Source organism: Amblyomma maculatum, chromosome 4, assembly GCF_055883805.1.
Source record: "Amblyomma maculatum isolate TAMU_Amacu chromosome 4, ASM5588380v1, whole genome shotgun sequence".
NCBI lineage: Eukaryota > Metazoa > Arthropoda > Arachnida > Ixodida > Ixodidae > Amblyomma > Amblyomma maculatum.
This window is the reverse complement of record NC_139347.1, coordinates 95,818,377-95,835,930: the sequence shown is the minus strand read 5'-3', so window position 1 is coordinate 95,835,930 and position 17,554 is coordinate 95,818,377. Positions and strand designations below refer to the sequence as shown.

Genomic DNA, 17,554 nt, shown 5'->3' with positions numbered 1-17,554 from the left:
GCATATGGCACAGGGTGAGTGATATAAGATATGAAAGAGGCCCTTGTCCTTCAGTTGATGTAATTGTTGGCTGATAACTGTTATGACAGCTTAAAATTAAAAATAATCCCAGTCAAAAAAAAGATGGGTCCAGTTTGGTGCTTCCAGTTGGAAATAATTGGTCACCTATCAAGATCAAATGGTTCACCAATTGAACGGCATACTGAGTGAGCCCAAATGGTTTGAACTCTCATAGCTGGAAAAAAAGGATGGAAATTCCTAGAGGAGATGCAGGAGTGCCAACTTTTATACAAATAGACAAAGAGAAACATTTATTCACAGCAGGCGTGAAATGTTCACCCTAGATGGGCAGCCTCCTCAGTCCAGGAAGCTGTAGACCCGAGCCATCTCTGGAGTCTGGTCAACCAGACTATGCTACGCTGATCATCCAGACTGGGTCTTGACAGCTGAGCCTCCCACTGCTCTTCGGTTAAGTCCTTGGTGGTTATGGTACAATGTGGTCCCTTGCATCCCCAACCATCAGCCTGATTATACCCACTGCAGGGCGAAGGCCTCTCCCATATTTCTCCACTTAACCCAGTTCTGTGCTAGCTGCATCCACTTGACCCCTGCGAACTTCTTAATCTCATCCACCCACCTAACTTTCTGCCGGCTCCTGCTATGCTTTCCTTCCCTTGGAATTCAGTTTGTTACCCTCTGCGACCATCGGTTATCCTCTCTTCGCACTACATGTCCTGCCCATGTCCATTTCTTCTTCTTAATTTCCACTAGAATGTCGGTAACGAGTTATTTCTCTGACCCACTCTGCACGCTTTCTATCTCTTAATGATACCCCTACCATTTTTCGTTCCATAGCCCTCTGGGTTGTCCTCAACTTAAGTAGAACTCTCTTGGTTAGCCTCCACGTTTCAGCCCCATAGGTGAGTACAGGCAAGATGCAACTGTTGTATACTTTCCTCTTGAGCGATACCAGTAAGCTGCTAGTCATAATCTGTGAGTGCTTGCCAAATGCGCTCCATCCCAATCTTATTCTTGGGATGGAGCGTAGAGTGTTTGGTAAGTTACAAAATGCACATTGATACATGGTGGTGGGCGAGATCCTGTGTAGTAAGGTACACACTTTGCAAAGACTTATATACTCCATTCATTGGACAGTACTAACTGGGCCACTGACACTACTTCATTCAGTTGCGTTTAGTTACGCCTGCACTGGCAGTGGGCGTGATAAAATCAATTGGGAATATTAAGCTGCAAATACTTTTTTATAGAGATATTTATACAGGGTGTCCAAGCTAACTTTAGCCAATGGTTAAAAAATGAAAAATTTAAGGTAGGTCAGAGAAACCACTTGTATATAGTTGGCAGCCATCTGTTGCACCATATGGAATTTTTTATTTTGCAATTAACTTTTTTCGTCTGATTTACTAACCATTGCCTTTAGACAATAAGTGGATTTGCAGAGTCGGAGAGCACCTTCTAAAACCTCCATTCCATTTATTTTCGATACAGAAAGCCTGACGTGTATCGTTTTTCCAAGCTCTAAAGAAAGCCCGCGAAATATAAAAAATGTCACGTGACTGGCGCATTCCTGCTCTGCTCTCAACCTGTGTTTCAGGGAACGAAATCAACTGTGGCCTAGCCCCAATACCGACGCCAAGCGCAAGCTTAATAATAATAATTGGTTCACAGGAAGGGAAAAGCACGGTATCGGTCACACTTGTTTCTGTGGACACCTGAACAGCCGTAAGGGAAGGTGGAGGTGAAGGTGGATAGAGAGAGGGAGAAGCCGTAGTGGAGGGCTAAATTGTTTCACAGGAAGGGAAAGGCGCAGTAACTGTCACACTTGCTCTGTGGACACCCGAACCGCGCCGTAGGGGAGGAAGGTGGGAATGAAAGTGGACAGAGAGAAAGAGGAGCCGTAGTGGAGGGCTACGGGGTAATTTCGGCCACCTGGGGATCGATCTTTAACGTGCGCTGACATCGCACAGCACACGACGCCTCTTCGTTTCGCCTCCATCGAAACGCAGCCGCCGCGGTCGGGTTCGAACCCGGGAACTCCGGCACAGTGGTCGGGCGTCTTACCATGCACCACCCCGGCGGGGCATTAGTGGAGGGCTACGGAGTAATTTCGTGAATATTAATCGTGCGCTGTCATCGCACGGCACAAGGACGCCTCCATCGAAACGCAGCCGCCGCGTTCGGGATCGAACCCGGGTACTCCGGCACAGTGGTCGGGCATCTTACCACTGCACCACCCCGACGTGCCTGCTAGACTTCATGTCGGAGTCGTGGCGCCCTCAACCTCACCTAACCCACCCCCTTCCCATCTAGGCCTCAGGTCATCATTATGAATAAAGATTTATGAATGAATGAATGGCGATCATTGCAGCGGCAGGCCGATATGTCTGTGGTGGTTTCTTCGTCCGCTTCAGGCAGTCGGCGCACGTGACGGTGCAAGTCGCAGCGAACTCACGGAGCTGGCTGCAAGCATCACCAAAATAGCTTGCCGCTGGGTGGGCTATCGAGCCACGTCACTCAGTTACTCAGTCCACGATCAAGAGCACTACAGCAAGTGACATCTTTTCTTTTTTTCGCGGGCTTTTTTTAGAGCTTAGAAAAAACGATACATATGAGGCTTTCTTTATCAGAAATAAATGGAATGGGGGTTTCAGAAGGTGCTCTCCAACTTTGCAAAACACTTTTCTTGTCTAAAGGCAATACTTAGTAAATGAGAAAAATTACCTTGATTACTAATTAGTGAATTGGAAAACAAAATTGCCTCTGGTGCGCCAGATGTCTGGTAGCTGTATACAGGTAGTTTCTGTGGCCTATCACAAATGTTTTATTTTTTAACTCTTGGCTAAAGTTAGCTTGGACGCCTGATATATGCATATCTCGGGATATCACACTTGGTCTTTCCCAATTGGGAATGTTCCATCTGGACCAGTTAGAATCAATGAGAAGTCCAGTTGAAAGCCCATTTGGTTTCATAACTCCCAATTGGAAGTGAAGAAACCAATTGCATCCCGATTGAAAGTGAAGAAACCAGTTGGGTTGGACAAGGCCTATTAGACAAACCGTTTGGGACCGCCAGAACCAATTAAATCTGACTGGTCAACCAACTTGGCAGCCGGTAACTTGAAAAAGAAAAAAAGTGACAACCAAAGTAATAGTAGTTTCACGCTTGCATAATTTTGGCCGTCTAAAAAAAATCGCAGCAGTCCCACACATAAAGAATCCCACAACGGAGCAGTGAGAGGCGACGCTGTCCAGCGAAGACCTGGACGCCTAAACGACGAAGTCCAGTTGATCGCCAGGCGGGCACTGCAGACGTGTGACCACTGGAATTCATTCATTTGTCGAATTATTTTCACAGAGGTTGGTATTTTTACAGGACTGCAGGTGGTACGTCTGCCTCGTGTCAATATTCTTGCGGGGAAAATTATGAGAAATCTACGCTGTGATGCCAAACTGACCTGACTGCATCGCTCAGAAGGAACATATATGACATCAATATACTGGGTATTTCAGCGAAAACTTTCAAAAATGTCTCAGTGGTTCAGAATAATAATAATAATAATAAAAAACTGCAGGCCCCAAATAAACGTTTTAACAATCCAATGCAGAAACAAACTGTCAACCTTGGCTGAGCCAATTTACTGCAAAGCTTCTGATTATCAAGCTAATTAACTAAAACTTACTGATTAAGATTTATTTAACGCAGTTCGGTTAGTGTGTGCTGAGGTTAAAGCAGTGGACAAGACAATGCATTTTTAAACGACAAACTAGTTTTATGAGGCCCTGCAACACGAGGAATTCCGGCGCACTTTTTCGCATGAAACGACGCGTGGAACTGACTGCGGCGCTCAATTCCGATCCAGTTCAGCCCGTTGTGTCGCAAGACGACGCGGGCAGGGCAATTTATTTTATACGACCCAAACTAACTAATGAAAATAGCATGTTGTAGCGAGAGCTACATTACGCCAGCTGCATCGCGAGATCAGCGTGGTTGCGCGCTGAGCCATGGCACCACCACTCCGCCAGCTGTGCGCATGCGCAGAGTGACAGCGCAGCTGCTGAGCGCCTCGCCGCTGGACCGATGACGAAGCAGACGCCGCCTGCCTCGTCTCACAATAAACAATAAAGTTCAAGCCGGTACGTAAACCGTGTGTCTTACACGAGTGATATGTGCAGTGTAAGTCAAGTGGGTCCGGCGAACCAATGGCACATCATGTGGGACTGTGTCAGGTTCCCGACCGAAGCTGCATCCAAGACATATATACCTGCCGGAACTTCAAAGTGCTGTGCAAAGTACAGAAAAGGACAATCAACTATATGGGCCGTCCAGCACGTCCGGGGTGCGCTCGAAAAGCACAAGCCTCAAAACCCACCACAAAGTGGCCAAAATGAGGTAATGCAGAGTAGGATATAACCCCGGGTCGACGCTTGGCCAGCGTCACGACGCTTTAAACCGTCGTTTGCCGGCATCTTAATAAAGTCATACATACATACATACATACATACATACATACATACATACATACATACATACATACATACATACATACATACATACATACATACATACATACATACATACATACATACATACATACATACATACATACATACATACATACATACATACATACATACAAGCGACACCCAAGCGTAGTCAGGGGGCAACCTTCCGGGGTGGCGCAGTGGTTACGGGGCGCTCGACTACTGTTCCAAAGGATGCGGGATCGAATCCCGGCCTCAGCGGCCGCTTTTCGATGGCGGCGAAAAGCAAAAGCGCCATGTGCTGTGCGATGTCAGTGCACGGTAAAGAACCCCAGGTGGTCGAAATTTCCGGAGTCCTCCAATACGGCGTCTCTCATAGCCTGAGTTGCTTTGGGACGTTAAACCAGTTAAACCCAACAAACCAAACCTTACTAGAACAAAGTTTCACAGCTCCGCCCGGATAGGTGTCCCCGGTGGCGGTCGCTTGAACTAGCGGCGCTGAAGTCGACTCTTGCTCCTTGCCGGGCGCGTCGTCTGCTACACGCGGCGCGGAAGCATGGAGCGGCCGGCTACAGTGCAGTTATGACTACATTACGACAGTTTTGGCTTCGAAGGCATGCATTACCTCAGAGAACGCGTTTGTGTGCTGCAAAATTTAATGCCATGAAACAAATGTTACAGTGTTGTCGACTTGCTCGCCAGATCCAACGTTCTAATAATGTTGTCTGCTCTTCGGTTTCATTAATTTTTATTACGTGATATCGTACGCAGCTCGTACAGGCGAAAAGGCGTCAAGATCGCCGTAACCAAGAATTGAGAAAAACGTATCCGAAGAATACAGATGTCATTTCGTATTAAATTGTTGCGTAGCGCAGCGTTCAATGTGGGGCCATGCAATTTCGCAGCTGCGCCGGCAAACGTAGCTCAGTTGGAAGACCACTGGACGCGATATTCGGAGGTCGTGGGTTCGACTCCCACCATCGGCGTGTTGTTTTTCCTTCCGCTTTTCATTTCATTTAATATTCTTTATCCCAATTATCACCATAAGACTAATTCTCGTCGAATACCAACAACCAAACATAAAAAAATCCCCAACGTTTGCCTAAGACTCGAAGACTGTCAGCACTCTCTCTCTCTCTCTCTCTCTCTCTCTCTATATATATATATATATATATATATATATATATATATATATATATATATATATATATATATATTTAATATCAGGCTTCTTCATGCTGGTCTGCAATCTTTGCACAGGGGGCAACGAAGCCTCTAGGCAACAACGTTGCCCGCGCAGGGGTTCCCGATGAGTATCGAGTTAATGCTGGTCTTTCCAGGGTACACGCAGTACAACCCGTTGATACCCGGTCCAACGTTAAATTGGCGTGGAGTCTCTAGCATAAACTAATTAGGAATGACTTTTCAAGCGCTCCTCACAACAGAATAATTCGTTTTACGAGGAGATCACACTTGCCATTCAGTGTCTCCCCCAGTGCGCGCCTTTTCGTGTCTTTACACAAAATTTATTTCGCCCCCCACCCCATCCCCCATCTAACTGCTGCACCCCCCCTGAGTGTTGCACTCGGAGCGGACCGCATGTCACGCACCACCCATGGTAGAAGAACAAATGGTAGCGTAACTCCCATAGAAGCCTGCGTGTCGACTCTGAGCGAGGCTTTAGTTTCCCAGCGCCCCCTGCGAACTGTGTGGCACAACAAACACGTGACGTTGCTTGTGACGTCACAGTGATGTACTTTTGGCGGGGAATTTGATTGTCTTTTAACTTATGAACGAAAAACAAGGCCAACAACGACGGAGGCAGAACGATGCTCGGATAAGGCAGAAAAATGGACACCGTAACTGTTCAGCCAACTTTACTTGACATGGATTTGATTTCTACTGTCAAGTTTTACGTTAACTGAAATGTTACGGCATCTAACCACCTTATCATAGCATCGTTCTGCCTCCGTCGTCGTTAGCCTAGCCTTTCGTCGCGCGTCATGTAAACGCATTCTGGGGCTTATTTCTTCGGGCACGTTTGTGAACAAGGGCCTTCAAGTGAATTCGGCAAGCACATGGATAGAACAACATGGCTTGAGGCATTTCACTAAGGGCATAAATGAGTGAAGCTGCGCTGCACAGAAAGCCAGGCTTTATTAATTCACGATTACTTACATAGACGCTTCACGACAATGAAATCTAAGTGTAGGAGAGCGACCACCGCTCATTCGTCACGGTCTTCATGAAATCCTCGTGATAACAAAATGACCTGAGCGTAGGTCTCCAAACGAGACGCGGTGAGATTATAAAAGGGTAAAAGATCTTGCTAACAAAGTATACATATCAGCGTCAAAGAACAAAAACAAACGAACGGAATAACTAACGCTAGCGCTAGAACGCCAACCTGCAAGAGCTTAGGTAAGCAATTCAAATTGGGATTGCTAGTATTTAGAAGTTAATGCGTCTGAGAAGTGAAAATATCTCCGATATAGCTTCGCTCCAATAAATCTTGCCCTGTTCATGATTCCCATATTTTACTCGCGCTTCATTTGCCACTGAAAGGAGTCAATGTGAGGTTACAAATTTACAACTTAAGCATTTAACATGTTCATGAGAAAGATCCCATTGACAATAGGAACATCACTGTAATAACAGCTAAAGCACGTTCAGCGAACGTTGGTGCGGTAATACGACGCAGTAAGCAAAACACGCAGCAAGGGGAGCGGAACGGAAGGCTTTGAGCAATGCGACACGCTTCTTGGGGGCAATAAAATCTCACCTTCACCGCTCAATTAAAACATGCAGCGATACGCCGCTCATGCAGACGTGTATCCGTAAAGCAAGCCACCACTTTTGCGACGTGCCTGGAAGGCCGAGCCGAGCCGCCGAGCTGTGACGCAGCATTGTCCCATCGTCCGGAAATGCGCACATGCAGCGGCAATCAGTTTCTCATCGAGCACAGACAGTCTTCGCCTTGCAGTAAAGCTCTACCAAAACCAGCAGAATGAAATACTGACTGTTTGTTACAGATAACCCACTCTGTACGCAGCACGCAACAATGAACGTTGAACCGCAGCCGACGACACACCCATTACGCGGATGAAAAAAAGCTTATCTGAGCTTTGGGCAACTACGCAGCGGATAATAAGTGGCCGAGAGAGGCCGTTAGAAACAAGTTAAAATATTATTAAAAACGTGACACGTTTTTTCTTACGCAAGAAAGAAAAACTGCATTCATTCCTGAGCGCGAATATTATGTTTACTTTCTAGTTCTTTGGAGTTCTGGCAGATCTTATTTTCTGTGCGTTAGTAATTTGCCTCACAGTTCGCAGGAGCCCTCATCATCGAGTTGATGCCGCTGGCAGTAGGCAGCTGCACGCGTTTTCTTCCGAGTTGCGCGACCAGTTGTACATTGACCTTGCACCACCCTCGCGACGCCACTCGGCATGGAGGAAGGAAACTCGCTCGGCAATGCATGCTGCTTCCTCGACCTCCGCTGATAAGTTGCTTTTTTTTTTCCCCGTTGTAACTGATTGTGTTGGCCAGGCGAAAATCAAAGGAAGTGGTGACAAACACTAACCCTTAACAAACCTGTTTTACAAACGTTTTGTGGAAAACCTAAACACGGCGGGTTCAGAGAGAGTAGAAGAATAACAGAGGACGCCATCAACACCAACCAACACTTGTTTCAGTTTCGAATTTAAACTTTTTCATATATATATAATTTTGTATAGTCACTGTTTTATTATTTTTATATCTTATTTTATAAGCGAACGCGTTAAATAGTTCACTTAGAATTCAAGATCTAGATACTTGAAAGAAAACAGCTACAGTTGTTGGTCGCTAGAGGTCGCCACCATTAAAAGGAGGAGTTGCCGTGACTCACTTGGCTTGGGAGTCGTGTGAGTATTTTGACGTTCCTACGGGCTCTTTAAATCTTGTTTATGGTTGCGTTGGTAACCTTAAAGCCGCAGTAATTAATTTTAAATGATTACGCCTCATTAGGAGCTAGCAGCAACATTGAAATAGTTATCCGGCTTCCGTTACTTCCTTGGCGGGGCAGAGCGCTTGCGCCGCGGTACTGCGCTTTGATCACCTAATCTGGAATTTGCGCCGGTGACTGCATTGTTCTTTACGATCTCAAGTTAAGAAAATCTGAATGGAACTCGTCGTCTGCGCGTGCAGCCCGGTACTTTTATTATTGGTCATTTAGCTTCACGTGCGGTGGTCAAAGTCGGAACGGAGCATGCCTGTGTTCTGTTGTACATTTTTATTTCTCGGCGTAGTCGGCCCAGTGTCACCGACCTTATCGGAACTGCGGAGGTGTAACGGGAAGATACCGCCAGCCCTTTGTACTACGCCCGCGTATTCACGGTCGCGCCTAACGCCACGCGCTGAAAGTCACCGGCGCGACTTCCCTTGAGGCACTGCCCAAAGGAAATCTAAACCCACCTTGCGCGGTGACTCTTCGTCACACATGTAATACTCTCGCGATGCTAGGCGGAAGTCCGTGAGCGGAGCAGCCCACTTTGAGTAACGCGCTAGCTGTTCGTGCTTTCTGCTTACTCAGTTTCACCTACCGCCTTCTTCGCAGCCGTCGTTAAATATTAAGGCTGACTAGCGCGAATTGCTGCTCGACCTGTTTCGCTTCTTTTGAATGGAAGGACGCGCCTCCTCGCGCCTGTGGCTGAATTGTATTCGTCGCGTGCGCCGGCCGCCCGGAACGTTTCGTCGCTTGATTAGCCGCCACGCCACGCTTGGGTGTCTGTTTTTGCATCGTGCTCATCCAAGTAACGATGCAGATGTTCCAAGCAGGGATGACACGGCGCAATTGTGATAAACGGGGCAGCGTAGCAGTGTACTCCACTCGTTGCTTGTAAAGCTACGTCTCTGGCCGGTGGAGGTTCAGTCGCAAGTGTATGCGTGTTGAGCAGTTCATAAGTAGCGTCAGCAGGTATTGCTTTGCTTTTGAACACGAATCTGGTGTTCATGACAGAAGGTAAGCATTGCTTGTACCCCTCCCCCTCGTCAAAAGTATTCAATTCAGCGCCCTGAATGGCCCACGAATGCTCCATGTAACGAAGCATCCGAAAGCATAAATCTAGCAGCAAATTTCTTTACCGGGATAGGAAACCATCTCCTAGCATTTCAAGGCCGTCTGGCCTTTAATAGTACCGCCATGACTTCATTATGTAGCTCAAAATAATAGCCCCTGGCTTAAAGTCATTTGACCAAGACTAAATATTTACTCAAGGATTCTTAGAATAGTCAAATGACGTTACAGGAGTGGAGTTACTGAACGCGGATTTCGTTATGTAAGCGGCACGTTCTTGTGGCTGAGCTTGAAACTCGCGCGGTAACATTTTATAGCATTTCTGCTACCGTTGCATTTTTCTGAGAACTCTAGAAAAGAAAGTAACAAGTGTATACGCTACTCTATTCCAAATGCTGATCTGTAAATCGATCGCTGCCCCCTAAAACTGCTTCTTAGAACACTTTCGGTCTACGGCTTAGTTTTTTTCTAGCTATCGCCTGCTAGAACAATCTCGGATTTATGATGTCCTAGCGGAAATTGAGAAATGATGATGGACTTTGGGCAATGTGTGGGGCACGTAATGCTGCGCAGCTCAGATAAGCAATGTGTGGTACCGGCCGAGGGTCAGGCGGGAGGTAACGCGTGGTCGGTGTTGAGTAAGGCTAACTGGAAATTATTTGTGGGGATTTTGTTTTAAATAGAAGCGGTGTTAATAGAAGTGTTACTCGTATTTTCTCAACGTTGGTTTTCTGGTTTTGCCTCGCTGCTACTCTTTGTGAAGCCACCCGGGTTCATTCAGAGGCGTTTCAATCCGAGCTGGTTTCAGCGTGTGTGCTGTTCTGGAAAACGTGGGATGCTATATCCTCGATAACGCTGCGCGCAAGTGAAGACATGGGCTTTCCGAGCGATAAAAAGAGGACAAAAAAAAAAAAAAAAAACAGTATGACTGCCGATTTAGATTGGTTATGTCAATACTTCGACTTCGGGTCGCACATACTCGTAAACATACAGCCGTAATCTACAGCGTTATACAGACAACCAATTATTTCTATTTTTTGTTGTCGTTGTAGAATTTGCATGCGCGTTGTGCCCGCCAGCGGGGGTGGTGCTCAGCTTACATACACTCTAAAGACTTGTTTTTAGGCTCTTCAATAAAACTTCATGCTGGGATAGTTGTGGACAGATTTTTGTAGTTGAAGGTATAGTGCAAAAAGGGACGACCACAGAGCAAAAGACGACACGACATATAAAACGTCCTGTGATCGTCCTTTTTCGGTCGACTTTCAATTACGAGAATTGTAGGATAGCGCAGCGCACCATCTGCTTATACACCGTATGGCTAAACAATGCCTCCTGACCTAAATTACTTCCACCGTGAGCATCGCGCATGCGCACGTTACGGCGCCAAGCGATTGCATTACACCCTAAATTTTTGGCGGATCAGAGAAAAATGGGCTAAACGATTTGTTCGAACCCTGTTGAGGTGAAGGTTCATATTGTACAGTCCTCATTTGCCCCATCGCGACTGTATGTAAAGTTCTTCCCACTCACTCGCTTTTGTTCAGTTAGTTTCACGAAGAGCGATATGTACAAAGGCAACACGACTGCCCGACAGCATTACACTTGATCGGACATGCTTGAGTGTGGGGCACACAGCGGCATCGTACAAAGATGAAACTTGCGGTGGATGTTATTTTCTCCGCGCACCTAGCGCAACGCGCACTGAGTGTTTTTTTTTTTTTTTTTTTTCCCTGAGCGCGCGTTCTCTTGTTTCAACTTAACAAAAACTCAAGTGCACGTTAGAATGAGATTCCTTAGTGGCACTTCTGTGACTGAAATTCGATCTATGAGTCCAAGAAAACGCAGCATAACGTTTAACGTTCCAACTGAGTTGTTGGCTGTACTACGCAAAAATTACTCCGGCAAGAACGCTGCCTGTACCAAGATACGTGCACGGCCACTGAACATTTAAAGATTTACTTTTTTTTTTTTTTTTTGCATGCACCCCCGTAGTTTGAAAGACAGGCGAAATGGTCAAACTTTGGCGCTCTATAATCGGTTTCTGTACAAAACGCTTTTATTTTCAAAAAAAAAACAAAACAAAAAAACACACACTGTATCACTTCTGGTCTATTTGGTTATACGTTTTGCGCTGAGATAAAATGACCTGGCTACTTGTAGCTTGAATTCTGGCTCTTATTTAGTGTCTGCCCAGTGGCAACCGTGGGCCACATATGGTGGCGTCATCCCGCGACGCGTCGCTACAGTGCTCTAGCGTGGTGGTGGTGGCTTCCTCCATGGGTGGTGGTGGCAAACGTTTAATGATTTAAAAGGAGTGGAGGTATGCATAAACCGGATCTTTGAAGATCCGGCCCTTACAGGTACTAGGCGGGGTCTCTAGTACGGGACCCCATGTGGCGTCGGCCGCTGCTCGAGCGCGCTCGACCAAGGCCTTTTGGGCCTGCTGGTCATAGCAGCCGAGCAGGGTCGCTTCCCGATCCGCCCGAGTGGGGTTGGGGTGAGGAGGAATAGCTGGGTTGGATAGGCAAGCCCACACCATGTGGTAGCTGTCCGAAGACTACTCCCCACAGTGCGGACAACTGTCGCGAACGAACCTCGCTACATGCAGTTACCGCCTAAATGTCGCTCATAAAAAGTTCTTTATTTGTGTCGTAAGCCGACTTGTACCACCTTAATAAGCACGTGATTCTGTTTCAGAATTGTGACGAAAGTGCTCTTTTTGCAGCATTCAGGTGGGCGTCATACCATTTAGCTTCCCATTTAGCATGCGTCTGCTAATCAAGTTGGAGACTAGTTCTGCGATAGCGATTCGAACCGACGTCGTACGTACTTTCGATTTTATGCCGTTCATTGTAAGTGTAGGTGCCCGCCGAGAAGTGAAGCAGCTTTGGTTCTACGATGTCAGTGCACGTTAAAGATCCCCAGGTGGCCGAAATTAACCATGCGCCACTAATTGCCTTAGTCGTTTGGGCAAGTTAAGCCTCACCTACCACCAAATACGCCAGAGGAGGTCGGCGACTTCAGAGCTCGTCAGTCGGCAAGTCATTACTGAGAGAAAGAAAAAATAAAAACGAGGCGAAGGGGGCACTGTAATCATGAGCAGTGGGTTAGCGAACTCAGCAGATATGGGTCGGCTGTGAGCCAACTAGTGTCATGAACAGCGTTTGGGACAACAGACGTATATTCGCGCTGAACAATTAATTTGTGCAGACGGTCGCATGCAGTCGGTCACTCGTATATCTCGTAGTGGTCTCCCCTGCGCCCTCTATCGTGGAAATATGTCAACACATTCACTTGTGGTTGAAACAAGCTGCCGATATTTGTGCACCACAGAATCGAAGTTATTGTGCTACCGTGCTCTCCCTCCCTTCCTCCCTACCCACACAGACACACTTCAGGCAGAAGTGCGAGAGGCGACGTATAAATAGGTGCTCAGCCGGCGGCTCGTCTTCGCTTGGCACTCACTGTTCGGGTGACAAAAAAACATTGGCGCGGGCCAGTGCTGCAGTCACCGCGCCCCTGCGACGCTCCTTCGAAAGTGCCAAGCTTTGCTTGTTTGTGCGTCCAAAGCCGCAGAGGTGACGAAGACCCTAGGAGTTTTGTTTTGCGTTCCGCGGTTTGTTGTGGGCGAGCAGCATACGAACACCTGTTCTGTCTGACTTGCGGGTCGTTCTGCGCCTCGCGTCGTTGGAACTGATCGCTTTCCTCGGTCTCTCGCTTGGCTGTCGAACACTATAGCGTTGATTTGCAACACACTTTCTTTTATTCAAATGCCGCCTGCGTGGGGTCTTGGTACGGTCTTTTTCATTCAATTCCTTCCAACAAATATGCCTCCTGTATTCATTCTGGCGTAGCGTGAACGGGTGCGTCGTCTTCTGCTTTCAGGAGCCATTGTTTCCCTTCGTTCGTTCCAGGCTTTGAAATTCTGTCGTGGCTTAACCAAAACGGGGCGTAATTTTTGCTTCAAATAAAGTAGTTCTATCGCTTTTTATTCTCTTTCTTCTATCGCAAGACTCAAGTACATTTGAAGCGCGAAATATAGATAGTGTTATAGAAAAGCGAGACCCTTGGCAAACCGAAGTCCGAACAAGGAATATTTTTGTTGAGGCGCAGTGGAAAACGCATCTGTCAAAATCATATTGTCAAAGAAAATACACGCTAATCTTAGCGGCGTATCTTGGAAGTTTTGCGTATGTGAAGTGTTGTCCTCTTTTAGGGGAAATCTGACTGATTTCGAGGAGCACAGCTGCATGCATCTTTCGAAAGAAAGGACATGTTACTTTCCTGCGTATTCTCGTATGACACAATTCTCTTGAAACTGATGAACTATCGCTGACGTATGACTCTCGAACGCAACAATGCCACGCTGTAATTCGATGAATGAGGAAGCTTCCGTGCGCCGTAACGTAAACCATACATTATTTCAGCCCTGATCAGTCTAGGCATTTGTGATGTGGCGTCGCGTTAGGGCTTCATATGCCCACGACTGTATGCTTCTACATGCATCGACTGGTCAGAACAATTAGAGCTCGTTGATCGTATCAGGTACGGCAGAACCCATTGGGGAATGTACATTGCGTAAAATCCAGCATTCCGGTTCATCCAAAATTGGAAGGTTAGCTCGACTGTCAAGCCACACCCATTTTTTGTGTTTTGAAGGAAGGTTGCAAGGCGCCACCGATAATTGAACCAGCTACTCGCATGCGGCACATCCGCCCCCCCCCCCCCCCCCTCTAGCAAAGAAAAAAAAAAATTACGAAGCGAAAGAATGGACGCCCATCGGAGATGAGGCAAAGAATGCGGTGCCTGGCCACTATACAGCCTGCTTTGTTGAGATATAGTTGAGGTATTTGTTCACGCGTTTGCGATGCAGAGAGCATCAGTCATGCTGGCTACAGTGCCGCCATCCTGCGTCGACTCGAGTCGTATTGAAAAGGTCGCCGAGCGCAAAAGCCTTTAACGTTGGCCGGGACAAATAGTGGGCCTGCACCGTTAAAAAAAAAAAAAAAAAAAAAAAAAAAAGAAAGAGGTTGCGTTGTTTGTGGGCATGGAGATGTTTGTAGACTTGTAGTACTCAACGTAGGTGGAGCAGGCTGCAGGCGCAGACTTCGCAGTTTATTAGTTCATGGCTATGAGGAAGTGTTATTAATTTTTATTTTACGTTCGTTCTGTATACGCTCTTGGAGCTGACCTTGAGAGTTTTCATGTAACAGTGTGGGACCTTGGAGAAGGCGCCTCATCTCATAGTTTTGCTTCGTCAGTCTTTTTTTTTTTTTTTTGTGCGTGTGTGTGGGGGGGGGGGGGGGCGGCTCCGATCGCGTTATTCAGTGCCTAAGCGTGCAGGTGAAACTCGCATTCTACCACTGCTTTCGTTTCGTTTTCGCAGTGTTCTAACCCGATTGCTGTGCTTCGTGAGTCGCGAGACTCTTTGTTCACGCTAATTGCCTCCTCGCGTGTTTCGAAAGCACCCTACTGCATGGTTCGGGTGCTGCATGTTCTGGAGAGTCCAATCTTCGATCGCTGAAATATATGAGGCGACAGCAGGAAGTTCAACAAAAAAAAAAAAAACATTCTCGCTCGACCGCTTGGAAAGCTAGTGCTTCTAGCTGAATGAGGAAAGAAAGGGGGAGGGGGGGGGGGAGGGGAGGACTAAGAGAACACCGTTGGCAACAGCAGTTGCAGTGAAAAGCATTGCACATGAAGCGTATGGTCAAAGCCGCCACATACAGCGGGGCAAAGACTTCCTTTGTTGCGAAACAAAAAGAAAAACGAAACTATGCAACTCTGTCCACCAATTTAGAGGGACATAAGCGGGCAGTGTACGTCACGTACTTGCGCAGTAGGCAGGCATTCTTCTTTTGCTTTCACGAAGTGTATATTGGGGTTTGGACAGCAACAACCAGCAAGGAAGCGTTGGCGAAGTTATACGTTCTCGATGTTTTATTTGATTAAAGACCTAGAATTGGCTGTCTATAAAGATGCATTGTGTTTTCGACATGTCGCCTATACCGTTGGGAGTTATTTGCCGTCGAGTGGTGACGATCGGGCTCGATAAGATCGTCTTTTGAATTAACGGCGCTCCTTTGTGAGGCGTTGCTGTAGGCTGTGTGGAATTTTGTGTGCTCTCGGAGACGGGCTTCGCTTGAATGGGCCGTGCTTGTATTACAGGAGGCCGCTATCGCCACTCCCCGGACGCTTATGTCATGTAGCAGTAACGGAGACGGAACCAGCTGTCTGTCTCTCTTGCGACAGTTCTTGCAACACGCCGCCGTAGCCGATGCAGTTTGCTAAATACATTTGAGAGTACGGTAGAGGAAGGACACCTCCGCCAGCGTGAAGTCAGCATTTCGGAAGCTACACGGGCTTCTCTGCGAAGCACTGCCGTGGCTAGTTTCCTTTCTTTCTTTCTTTTTTTTTTTTTTATTTTTGCGATTTTACTGTCTCGGTTTCGAAAATTAAGGGAGACGAGGCATGTGCATGCACTTGTGGGCTCGTTTTGGGTGTACAAGCCGGGCCGTCGGGCACTGTGGGGCTGCAGCTGTGAACTGTCGCAACAATTGCCTCTTATTCGCTCGTGGTTGACTCATACTGCCATCGAAGACTCCATCCGTTGTCTTCGCGCGTAGGGACATTTGTGGAGTCGGGGATTATAAAAGCAGTCGTTGAGCGACCTTGGCTGTCTGTGTTACTTCGTTCCATTCAGCCGTGCGAGTCGAAGGAAATGGGAATTGTCTTTTAGAATAAAGGCGGCCGAAAGGATGCAGTTTTCGTGAAATGTTTACAAGTTGCGGGTGCCAGAAAAAAAAAAAAAGAAACTGCACTAATCACGCGAGCTAATCGCCGTAAATTTCTGCTAGTATGAAAGAACGTGCTGCATTATCTGCCTACTGTTAGCAATGTACATACCTTCTTTCCGAACATGCGCGTCCCGTAAACTTTTGCTTCCGGTTACTGTGCGCGCCGCCTATCGTGATGACTGTGCACATGCACAAATTGCTGCTGACGAAGCTACTGCAAGCCGGCATGTGAATCATTCAGTAGCGTAAACGCAGAAACTGGAGGCGACGGCTGACTCGATTTTTGCAAGCATCGCTTCACTGTAACCACGTGCACAGTTGAGCTCTTTGCGGAGAGTTGCGGAGGCTTGAGATCCTTGTGTACAGCTTTTCCTTTAGATAGTGGGGGGTTACCTTCGGTGGCGTGCTGTTAGGTGGCACTTCACACCCTCAGACACGGGCTCAGGTCATGCTGAGGGGCACGGCCAGCGTTCACCGCGCGCCTGCGCTCTCGCTCTGAAAGAAGGGAGACGCAGGTAATTAGGAGCACTAGTGTTTATCAGCTGCATCACAAACACTGCACTAATCCCCAAACCTGATTATACAACCCACTGCCCCGCCGCAGCTTCCGAAAGTGCAGAGCTAAGGTTGCTCACGGGCACGGCCAACCGGAGGATTAAATCGCGTGTCGGTATGGATGAGGATGCGGAATGCGCGGAGCACGTCTTGACGACACAGGTCGAATGTTGATTATTGCCCATCAAGCGTCGCCCCCGGCACTCCGTGGCCGGCGTTGACGGAAAACCGTTTTAAATCAGGCCCTAGACTCACGAGCTTCAGCGCCGCACAGGCGGGCGCAAGACTCCGTTCTGGCCTGAACTCTAGCAAAAATGCCGGATTCGCAGGGTCGCAACTCACGTTCGCGGTCATCTGGTAAAGATGAGGCAGAAGGGAAAACTACGCATACTCTGCTGCTGTCGCATCGACGCCCGCTCCACCCAGGAAGAAGTGCCGCTGAGCGAAGGAGTTAGGAGTTGAAGGATGAAGACTTCGTTTATTTACATTTCTGAAGGAGTAGAGAAGAATGGTCCGTCGTTGACCGCTGTCGGCGACCGGCCAAACGACCCCCCGTTCCTTTCCGACCTTTTTTCGTGATGGCCATTTCCAGTCGCGTCTCACCGTCACCGTTCCTGACCTTCCACCTCTTTCGGTTGGG

General features: G+C 47.5%; 1 protein-coding gene across 2 annotated transcripts in view; it reads left to right on the top strand.

Annotated features, from left to right (window-relative positions):
• Positions 1–8,316: 8,316 nt before the first annotated feature.
• capt (adenylyl cyclase-associated protein 1) overlaps positions 8,317–17,554 on the top strand; it is a 30,380-nt gene continuing 21,142 nt past the window's right edge. Inside the window, exon 1 of one of the 2 annotated variants that reach the window (XM_084602216.1) lies at positions 8,317–8,408. Coding sequence is in view for 1 of the 2 variants with exons in the window: in XM_084602215.1 (XP_084458341.1) it covers positions 9,496–9,505 (10 nt within the window). In the remaining variant the exon portion in view is untranslated. Of the gene's footprint in view, positions 8,409–9,480; positions 9,506–17,554 lie in introns of those variants that run through there. The other variant, XM_084602215.1, reaches the window with a different exon arrangement.